Raw genomic sequence first — 11,686 nt, 5'->3', positions numbered from 1 at the left:
AATTCAATAACCCTCACATGTAGAGGCATTTCACACAGTGGGACTTTAACTTTATGTGCAGGCTGGCTGTATGCTGGGAGGCAGTTCCCCCACCCCAGCCCAACTCCATTTACATGCATAGCTGGCCTGGTAGGTGTAAAAATAGACAGGCAGTGCCTGAATTGGAAATGGTCACCGACTGCTGCCTGCAGTTGCTGGGGTTTCGGGTTCTCCGTGGCACAGGACGGCGGGCAGAAGGGATTGGGGTGCAGAGTGCAGGTGCACCCACCGCAGTCCCACTTGGAGGGGTTACCGGGAGGACTGCAATGGGCAATGCACCCATTTGCCAGGCATGTCACTCAGACAAGGGCATGAGGACACCAGGGAACATACAGGACTTGGATAGAATCCCTGACTATTATGGATGCAACTGTGAAGAAAGTAAAGAACCTGAAGCCCGCGTAAGTCTTGGCTGAAGTAAAAAGGAGTTGAAGGGGAAAATTAAGGTCAGGGTTGTGCATGCTAGTTTTGAAAAAGTATTTGCTCAGCTTGGATCTTGCTTGATATCTTGCAGTATTCAGTCTGCAAGACATATTTATGTTCAAGCTTTGTTTCGTTGTGGTGACTAACTGTAATTAATAAGCAGCTGTCACTAAGCTTTGCAGTAGCTTAGAAGTACTATCAGCTACCCAGAGGTTTAGGTTATGTGGAGAGAACACCACTAGTGAAGCAAGTCCTTCAAATGAATGGATGTAATCAGCTATCCTAGTTCAACATGGCTGCCATAAGTGATCCTACACTGTTTGTTCTCAGAACAGAGGTCAGGATCTGTTTTTTATTGATTTATTTTAAAACTGTTTTCTCTAGGACGTGATGTCATTTTTCTGTGTTTGCAGCAGAGGCTGTCTTTAGGTAGAGCAGTGCTGAGGTGAGTAGGAGCCAGGCATGAATAGGAGGGTACACTGAGAACTCTTTGCAAGGCTGATAGATATGCAGTAGGTGAATACAACAAGTCATGTCAAAAGAAAGTCTCTGAGATAGGTATTTGGTAATATTGATGGCAAATCAAGACCCCTTGTTTTTCATTGTTTTCCCCTCTACTTGAGAAATTCAGTTTTAAAATGGTTATGTTCATCGAAATCAACAGTAAAAGAATATAACATCAAAAATTTTGGCAGAACAAAATCAGAAAACCATCCAAACTGCATGATGGTTCAAATTTTATCTTGTTCCATATTGATGTACAGTAAAATTGTTCTCAGTTTTAAGCTTTGCACTTGCATGATTTACTGCACTGCTTTATAGAAACTGTAGTTTTGGTGAGCAGTAGAGCTCAGAAGGGGAGAGGAGACTGGAGGTGTTCTCAGTAACAGCTCACAGGAAGTTCTAGTTGTCCCAGAAGAACATAAGCTTGATACGGTTTTGGTTTTCCAGTAGGAAAAAAAATGTTGCTGAAATTTTTCTCCCAGTTCTGCTTTTTTTCCTGACAACAGTTCAGTTCTTCAGAAATAAAACTTGCTTCAATTTAAACAATAAAGTCAAGCTATTTCTTCAAGCTTTCAGACAGCTTTGTAGTCCTATCAAGTAATTTTTTTTTAGTTAACAAATAAGCTTCAGCATTTGTGATGGGAAATAGCAGTCAGGAAGAAGGGTGATGAAAACAGAGCTTCCTGGCGTGGCCGGAGATGGAGGGAGGGTGTCTGTTTTATTTTGCTTTGGACAGACAGTATAATATTTCCCTTATGCTGAGGCTGTTAGGCAATGTATGGAGGTTCCCTGTGGTAAGAAAAACACAAATAAGAAAACTCTGCAGCAGTTCCCCCTGCTTGAATTTACAGTCCCCAAGCTGCCCTTCTGCATAAGGTCTGATCTGTGAGTAGGTAGGAGCAAACCAAGTCCAGCAGCATATGATTTTAACATTTTTTTTTATACTTCTCAGTTCAGCCTTCAGAGCTTTTCATAGCAAATGGAAATTAGGCACTTTGATAATGGGTTTGATACATTTCATTATAAGATCCTGGCTTTGGCTCTGGGAGGGACTGGCGGAGTTGCTTTGGATTACCCATGGTGGTTCAGATGCTACAGTCCTTTGGAGGTTACAAAGGAATATAGCCTTATTTCCCTAGGAAGATGTATAGTTCATTATTATGTTTATTTTGACGATTCCTTATAAAAAGATTTTTCTCAAACAGAGATGGAACATCCAGCACAATACTTGGCTAGCTCAGGGCTTCCTGTGCTTCCATATGGCTGTAACTGTGCATGTTCTCTTAAGGGTACCTGAGAGGGGATGTCACATCAAGCTAAGTTTGATGACTATGAATCTTCTACCAGATATGAAGTGCAGAATAATTCAGCTGTTACTTGGCCAGTTATTGCTTTGCATAATTTAATCTTTCTAAATCAAAATCAGATAGAATCTGCTGCTTCAGATCCGTCTTGTTGAAGAAATAGGGAGTGTGTTTGTTTGATTCTTCTGAATTATCTACAAAATGAGGAGACAGATGTTGATGCTGAGTTCACCATTGAAGTAAAAGGAGTATTTCAAAACAAACAAAAAACTGGACTATTTTCATAGTCATACATTGTAGATTTAATTTTATTTTTTGATTTTTTTCTCAGATGGCTGAACACTGGGGTTTGCATAGCATTTGCTGTGCATTGGTTTCCCTCCTTCATGCTTAACTAACTTTTTATTTGCTTTTGAAAGTATATTTGCTCTTGAAAGTGTATTTGCTCTAGCAAGGTTCAGATGCCCCCAGCAGAGGTTCTTGTTCCTCACACAGGGCCATGGTGATGTGTGTTTTGGTATCATGGCACAGGGTAGCAGGACACTCGATATGGAGAGCTGTTTGCAATGTGGTGACACTGAGAAGTGATGAGCGGTGTTTTCCAAAATCTTGGGAGTACCTGTGACTGTAGGGTGTGGGGCTCATGGTGCAAACTGCTCTGCTATAACCATTACTACCGTATGTGGAACTGAAGGCAGAAAGTTTTCAATACTTGGGCCTAAAATAGGAATTGCAGGTTTCCACATTGGGAGTTTTATGGGTGGTGGAAAATACAGCCAAAGAGCCATTCATTCTGGTGAAGTTGGATAAAATTTGTTCTTTTCTTCTGATACCCAGAGAAGAATTATTTGAAATTTAGCCTCAGGTTTACAGTTTTGTTCCACAAGTAGAACTATTCAGGGAATTAAGGGGAAGTGATGACTGATTAACATTATGACCCCCCCCACACATAGCAAACGTCAGAGTTGAGGAGGAGAAGGGTTTTGTATGCTTTGGATGTGCTTCAGGTGCAATTCTTTGTCAGTAGGGAATAAGTTAATATCAAGAGACAAAGGGAAATTATCCATGTTAGGTACTGGGCTAATTGCATGAATCTTAAAAAAGAAAAAAAAAAAAAGAAAAAAATCTAAATGAAACTTTTTTTCTTCATCTCTCGCAGTAGATGGAGTTAAAAATAATTCAGTTACCACTTTGGGATCTGCTTTACCTTGCTTTACAGGGAGGTGTTTGATGAGTCTTGCTGTTGCAACAGGCTTTGAATTAGATACTGCTGCCTTTCAGCAACACCCATTTTGTTTGCATCTATTTTAGTCTATCTCAGAGGAACATGAAATCATTTTTTCCTGTTTATGGTGCCAGTAAATTTGAATCAATTGGCAATCGGTTAATGGTGTTTAGGTAAGTAAAGCTGTCTGATCTGTCTGATTCATTAGCACTGACGGTGTTAGCATGTTTCTCTTAATAGAAAATATCCCTTCAATGATAAGACAAGATAGGAAAGGATGAAAAATGACAGTGATAGAATGCTTCATCAACAGTCTGTCATAAACCTCGTTCATAGGCTAGATTTTGCTTAGGTGTCTTTGGAATGGCATGCTAATTCTTTCTAGAAGTGTTCTCACATTATTACTATTAGTTCTTTTTATAGGGACATTGTTAGTAATGGAAACTTGCCACAGAAATCATCTAGTTGCCTGCCAGCTTCTGAAGGGGTTCCAAATGTCCCAAAATCTCAATATGTGGTGTCCAGATGATCCAGAATATTATTGCTTCCTTTAGTATTATTCCATTCATTTAGCGGGAATCTTGGTTCCCAGTCAGAACTGAAGGGAATTCAGTGAATGGGAGCGTCACACAGGAGAATGGAGACTCATCCTGTGGTTCATTTGAACGTTCAGTGAATCCTTACTGTTTCAGTAAATGATAAAATTGTACTTCCATTCAAATTACAGTTCAGGAGACCTTCCCAATTAACAAAAGGATTATCCATTTCTACTCTTAGAGTAGTTTAAAAGTTATGGTGAAAGGTAGGAAGTTTTTTCTAGTTTTTAGGATTGCTCAGACTATGGTAAAAGCTTTTATTCTTTAAACCCAAGTCTTACATTTATTTATTTCCTTGCTTCCTTGTGGGTTTTTTCTTTGTTTGTTTGTTTGTTTTTGAATCTAGGCTACATTTCTATTTTGCATGCACCCTCAACAGTATAATTTGACTTGCACGCTTTGTTTCCAAGCAGGTACTTACCCCCAGTTTTTTATTTTATTTTATTTTATTTATTTATTTATTTATTAATGGGCATGAATAGCCCAGTGGGATATCAGGGATTACATGATTACATGTGCCAGAAGTTAGAGTGTTGTTCTGGATTAAACCCCATTATTGATGTTGCTTTGTACTTTTAACATCAGAATGGATTAAAATAATATTGTTTCAAGTATGGTATCAAGAAGAAAACTGCAGCTGGGCAAAATACTTTTCCAGGGTTCATTTTCATAGAAAGCTTTGCAGTTTTGCCTCTGTTCTCACAAATCCTTCATTAACATAGTAAAAGTCAGCTGGCAGTAAGTCCAGTATGTCAAGTTAATGAACATAGTGGGAGGACTCCTACAGCTGTCTGTGGCAGCTAAGTATTATAAAGGTTTTATAGAGGACATTTGTTTCTTGGCTCAAAGAAGGGTTGATTTCACATTAGTTTTCTATTCCTCTTTTGGTACTGTTGTTGCTAATGTTGGCCCAGACTCAAAAAAACAGTTAAGCATATATCCATCCTTTAGCAATGAAAGTGATTAATTTGAGATGTATTTGATCCAAAGATGTGGTAAAAATTCAGCAAATGCTGAAGTGTGAATTGCTGAACATAGTTCTTTAATAACATAACGTTCCCTGGTTAAAAATAAGCCCAAACTGATTAAATATTTGTACATTCCACTGGAGAGAAAAGAATGGCTGGAAAATGGATGTTCTGCAAGTACAGGAATTTCAAAAAGGAGTTTACAAAAAAGTTCAACCTGTCACACTATAACAACCAGCACAAACATTTGGGAGTTTTCCTGTCAATATGGGAAAAATGGCATTGCAATATAGTTGTAATTTTATGATGTGCATATATCATGAAGGTGGGCAGGATGGTGCTTATCCCCCTCTACTCAGCTCTGGAGAGGCTGCATCTCAAGTACTGTGTTCAGTTTTGGGCTGCTCACTACAAGAAAGACATCAAGGCCCTGGAGCATGTCCAGAGAAGGGCAATGAAGCTGGTGAGGAGTCTGGAGCACAAGTCTTATAGGAGGCAGCTGAGGGAGCTGGGATTGTTCAGTCTGGAGAGGAAGAGGATCAGGGGACACCTTATTGCTCTTTACAGCAGAATGAAAGGAGGTTGTGGTGAGGTGGGGGTTGGCCTCTTCTCCCACATAACTAGCAACAGGATGAGAGGGAATGGCATCAGGTTGCACCAGGGGAGGTTTAGCTTGGACCTTAAGAATAATTTCTTCTCAGAAAGAATGGTGAGGCACTGGAACAGGCTGTGCAGGGAGGTACTTGCATCATTGTTCCTGCAGATGTTCAAGAAACATTTAGATGTGGTACTACAGGACATGGTTTAGTGGGGAAATTTTGATGGTAGGTGGATGATTAGACTGGATAATCTTGAGGTCTTTTCCAACCTTGAGGATTCTATATAATAATACATTCTTTGACCCAGTTTTATTTTCTTAGCTTCTTTTTTGCAGTGACTCTTTCTATCTCTAGCAATACCAATGAAATTCATTTCTCAAGGACACTCCCAAGTCATAAATATTGTCACACATTATAACTTCTTCCAGCTGTGGCCTCTTTGTCTCTTGTTTGACTGCAGCTATGGAAAAGCTGTTACCAGTATGTACAGGAGATGCAAACAGCATTAATCTTCCCACCTACTTTGGCATTGTATAGTCTTGGCTCCCACACAGTTTTTATCAGGTCTAATAAAGTAGTGTTCATCTTGAAGAAAATGGGATAGGCTGAACTAATCACCTCTACTACTGGCACCTGCCATGGGCAAACATTTTCTTTGTTTAAATATGTGCAAATTGTTTTGATTTGAAATCACTGAATGTTTTAATCCTAGATCGTAAGTGGTATGTAGCACAAAAGATTTTTCTTTACTTACAGCTATTTCACTGTCTTATTGCACAGCACTTTTTGCTGTAAATAATGATAGGTTTAATTCCAAAGTTTGGGTGCGTGTAAGTACTACGTGCAACAGTAGAGCGAGGGTAATTCTAGCCACAGTGCCAGGGAAACTTGCGCCAACTTCTCCCTTGTAACAGTCTAGGATTAAATGGTATAAATACTCTAAGTGACTGAAGTTATTCGTGTGTATACTATAAGCTTACAGTAAGATTTTTATTTTTTCTATTGACAGTAATCACCACCAACCTAAACAGACAACTAAATGTAAAAAAAAATATATATATAATAATAATTTGAATTCTGTTTAGTTTATATAAGTAATAATAATTACATTTACTTAGAACCCCAAGATCAGAATAATTAATTGGTAGATGTTATCAGCTACATCTTAATAGAAAGTATTTGGCTTGCTAATGCTGTCATTGTATCCCTTTTTTTGGATTCATAGTTTCTATGTTTCATTTTGTTAAAAATAAATAAAAAGAATAATAGTGGGTTACTTTCTTGTAAGGTCAATTGTGTCTTTTTCCTGTATAAGAGAATGCTTTAGGTTATGACATAGAGATGTTTTTTAAAACTTCAAGTTTAGACAACCATTTAGTGGTTTATTAAGGAATTCTGTACAACTAAGTGTATGTAGTAGGATGAATTACATCTGCTATATGTATAGTGCTTAAATGGGCAATACTGTGTTGAAAATAATTTTTGAAATTGAAATAAGAAAATAGCACATGTTGTTGATTCAGGAATTGAGATGCTGACATAATCCATCTTACTTCATGTCTTATTTTAAAGTAACAAAAAGAAAATATAAGCAAAAGAAGTGGCTTTGAAAACAAAGTACTACTGTATTTCTTTTCTTTCAGATAATGCATGTTACTTTATTAAAAACTGGGGAGATTATGTTTCATTTGGGGTTATTATATCATTGAAAACATTTATCAATTCCAGATTACTGAGCTTGTGCCATTTGGACTGCAAGAAAATTTTAAGTCTTTGCTCTCTTGCAGGCATAGCTACATCTAAACTTAGCCTTGTAGTTCACAAAGTCACCATTATTCAGTTGCTGTTCTTTGCAGATCAGCAGTGCTCTCAGTGCAATATTAAAAAAAATCAGGGTGTAGAAGATAAAATATGAGCATCTGACAATGTTTATGGAAAGCAATTATGAAGGGCCCATGTTAAAGGGCATGGAACACCTCCCTTATGAGGAAAGGTTGAGAAACCTGGGTCTGTTCAGCCTTGAGAAAAGAAGACTCAGAGGGGATCTGATCCACATCTATAACTATCTAAGGAGCGGAAGGCAAAAGGATGAGGTTTGGACTCTTCTCTGCAGTGTGTAGTGACAGACAAGGGGAAATGGCCACCAACTGAAGCATATGAAATTCCGCACAAATGTGTGTGGGAACTTCTTCACAGTGCAATGATGGAGCACTGGCACAGCTGCACAGAGAGATGGTGGAGTCTCCTTCTCTGGAGACATCCAAGACCCACCTGGACACCTACCTGTGCAACCTGGGCTAGGGAGCTGCTTTGGCAGGGGGCTTGTCCCTTTCAACCCTTACAGTTCTGTGATTCTGTGGTTTTCTGAGAAAAAACATTCTATTTCAAGTCCTATCTTTTATGTTTGCATTCCAGTGTGGAAAAGACAACCATACTGGCAAAAGAAATTTATGTGACAAATGAGTTGAGTAATGGTAACACCTCACTTGTGCTGCCTTGTAGAGTTTCGCCAAGTGAAATGATGGTTTGTTTGAGCAGATGGTTGCTGAAATCAGAGAATAACCAAGCCAGTTGGGGTAAAATCTAGTGGTTGCTTCAAGGGTATGAGCAGAAATTGATACTGACAGTAAAAAAAGAAATGAAATGTGTCTACATTGCTGCCATCTACCTCCCCCCCCCCCAATCTTTCAAGTACTAAATAACATTGAGAGAACATGAAATTCTGAGCTTATATTATGCAAAATTCATTCTGCAATGAGCTGTATTCTCAACTCCAGATGTTACCTGAATATATTAATATGATAAGTCACCAGTCAGTTAAGAGCTGTTTAATGAACATTTTACTAATTATAGAAGCAACTGTTGAACAAACCCTTCCTGACCATTCTGGAATTTGTAAGTAGCACCAAATAGTCAGAAAAACCTGAGGATTGATGTATTCTGTCTTAATGCTCATTTTATGTACAACAATAATATAGGTTTCAGTTTTACTAGTGATTTGAATTTCTTGATGATACAATGCACATTAATACATTTTGCTCATTTGCTGATCAGGACCAGCCTCCTCAAAAATGTTGGCCAATTAAATGTTCTCTGTAAAACCAAAGCACAGTGTCACAGAGAAGCTGCTTGAAAAGTGCGTTTAAAAGGTTAATTAGTTTTTAGATAAAGACTTTAATACACAGGCTGAAGTTATACAAAATATGTTGAATTGAGGTATAAAACTTCAATTTCTTTACTATGCACTGGTTTTGATTTGTGTTTTTCCTGTAATTCAGTCAATGAACTCTTAAGAAGTGATAAATATTAAACAGATCTTTATTGCTAGGTTCTACTCTCACAGAGAGGTATTTGTGGTTGTGGACAGGGATAGGCTCATTCCTATTATTTGGTGAAATAAGGTACAGTTTTATTGTAGAAATGATTTCAAACACATATTTGGATGGTTTAAGTAACATTACCATGCAAGCAGGCTTTTAATTACTGAAAATGGATCTTTCCTCGTTGAGAAACTGGTTTTCACCAATATATATGAATATGTATAGAAACTCCAGGTAGTCAAATACATCATATGACTTCAACACTTTGCATTACAAATTGTTTTTGCACATGTGAATACAGTGCCTTTGAGAAAAAGGCTGATGGTATGTGCTCTGAGTGATGGGGTCTGGCTGAAACAGGAAAGACAACTAAAGCATGTACAGAGGACCCAGAAGCAAGGATTCTGACTATTTGAATAAAACTAATTTCTATATATAGTTTTAATTACTCAGATTCCCTGAGTCATGTATTTGAAATTCAAGCAAAATTATGATGTAGCATTTAGCATGAAAGAAGCCTCTCAGATACGTGTATTTTAAAATCAGATAATGTTCATTTTGTCATCTCACATCTCTCACATTTTTATTATGTGATGTCTGGTAACTAGCTAGTTACCAGCAGCACTTTTGCATTCTGCTGTGGGTATATCTAAGGTTACAGTGGCTATTTTCTACACAGTAGCTTATTTGTTCATAGTACTCCGTAAATTTCTCATTTCTGTTTGGAATTATTAATCCCCAATCAAAAGTTAAGTTAAATTGAAAGATGGTAATCAAAGAATTGTAGAACTTTCTTGCTGCATATGTGTGGAACATTTTTATGTTGTTTTTTTTAACAGTGCATGTTGACCTAGATCGTGAGCAGTTTTTTTTAATATATCTGTACAATAAATGGTCCAAATTCAATCTTGATTACTGTGAAAAGAAATTACTTAATGGAGCAGTCCAATGTTAAATGCGCTGTTAATGATAGCTGAGATTTTCATGGAACAGTTTAGAAGTCTCTATTGAATAGTACATTAGAAAAAAATCTTAATTCAGCCACAGTGCTGCTTTGTCCTGTAGTGAAAGATACCAACTAAGTATTCTTCAGCTTGTTCTAATGGCATCTTAATAATATTCTGATCAGATTGCGCAGCACTAGTGGGCCCCGTGAGACAAATAGATCCCTATGTTTGAATGACATGTCAAAGTGTCAGGAGAGACTTTGCAAATTAATGCGTGAGTACTGACAGTGCCCAGATGTCCAGCTCTTCGTGTTCTCACGTTCATTGCTTGCTAGTTAGCTGCTCACCACGATCTTTGGTAATCTTTTCCTTTTTGATACAGTGTTTGCTTTTGCATGTGATTCGCATATAAGAGTATAACTTAAAAATATCATAGGTGTGTGTGTGGAGAGTGATGATGAGCTAAGTATCATGGCGTGCAGTGGATTCTGGCTTCATGTTTTTGTCTTCCAAAGGAAGTATCTTTGCATGCCATTTGGCTTGACAGTTTGTCTTCACCAGTCAACAAGCCAGTGAAGACAATCAAGAATTCAAGTAAAAATTCTGCAATTATAGAAAAGAAAAATGTCATGAGATTGCAGTGTCAGTTGGAATATTCCACGGATCCTAAAGCATGGTTACGTAGCTTGGTGAAACTACAGAAAATGGCTGCTATGCACTACTGAGACAGTTCTCTTGAAATGGTTCTGAATTTGTGATGTGCCAAAGTGAGTAAACTGCTGAGAGTGCAGTCCTGACAAAGATGACTTCAAAGCCTTGAATTAATGGGGGGGGGGGGGGGGGGGAAGGAGAAAGTACTGATGACTTACTAAAAAATCTGAGATGGCATCCAAATCAGGAAAGAAAATAGAGATACAATTTCTAAGCTTTAAAACACAGTGCTGAATCTTTGAATGTTCCTTCAGCTATCAACACACACTGATATTTGTGTGTGAATTTGTATGTGAAGTGACTGAATTGGTGTTTTGTGTCATTTAAGCTGTGTGTTCCAGTTTGATGTAAAGAAGATCACTGTTTTTGTATGGAATAACATAATGGCCCAGATGATAGTGGTTAGGCGTCTGAGACACTGTAGTGGAAATGTCATGCAAGAGAGGCGGTAAAAATACCAGGCTTGGTAAGCTTGCTTGCTTCCTCTCTGCCTTAGCTTGATCAGTTGCTTTCTATTATCTCTGCTAGTTCCTAAAAATAAAAGAGAATGGGAGAACCTACCTCTCTGTGATTTGATGTAATCTCTGTTGACCCATGTGCTCCTGACTGCTACGTCTTAGCGATAATCCTGGCATAACTCCATGTAAGTGCAGGCTAACCTTGTAGGTAGTTGCGTTGTGTGTGGTCGCTTGCTTTGCTCACGCTGTCACGTGTGAGTCTGTAAGAAACTGTTTTGAAATAAGAGAGGCGGACTATGAAGAGATGGGTACAATTATATTCACCTAATATGAGATTAATACACGCTATAGTGAGAAGGTACGTTTAAAAGAAAAGATCTTGTGCTTTAGTATTTTCCAAAGCATCTAAAGGGAGCATCAACTTCTCATCATGTTCTGGGATTTTAGTAATCCTATTGCTTTTCTCTCTACAATTAAGCAGTGTTATTTCAGAATGAGAACATACATGGCAGAAATGCTTCTTGAAGTCTTTGTACAGACAGTTAATTGTGTATAGGTAATTCATAATAATTCTTCATGTTGACAAGAAGTG

At 38.0% G+C, this 11,686-nt stretch overlaps 1 protein-coding gene across 1 annotated transcript in view; it reads left to right on the top strand.

Moving 5' to 3' along the window:
- Positions 1 to 253: 253 nt before the first annotated feature.
- The window catches only part of ANK2 (ankyrin 2), a 149,943-nt gene continuing 138,510 nt past the window's right edge, over positions 254 to 11,686 (top strand). Inside the window, exon 1 of the mRNA XM_065736857.1 lies at positions 254 to 440. Coding sequence (XP_065592929.1) covers positions 306 to 440 — 135 coding nt within the window. The 5' untranslated portion in view covers positions 254 to 305. The remainder of the gene's footprint in view (positions 441 to 11,686) is intronic.

The sequence above is a fragment of the Cyrtonyx montezumae genome, unplaced genomic scaffold (assembly GCF_038088225.1).
Source record: "Cyrtonyx montezumae isolate F1298 unplaced genomic scaffold, pur_monq_1.0 scaffold_2, whole genome shotgun sequence".
NCBI classification, from domain to species: Eukaryota; Metazoa; Chordata; class Aves; order Galliformes; family Odontophoridae; genus Cyrtonyx; species Cyrtonyx montezumae.
Note: the sequence above shows the minus strand (reverse complement) of the source record. Positions and strands in the feature narration are given on the sequence as shown.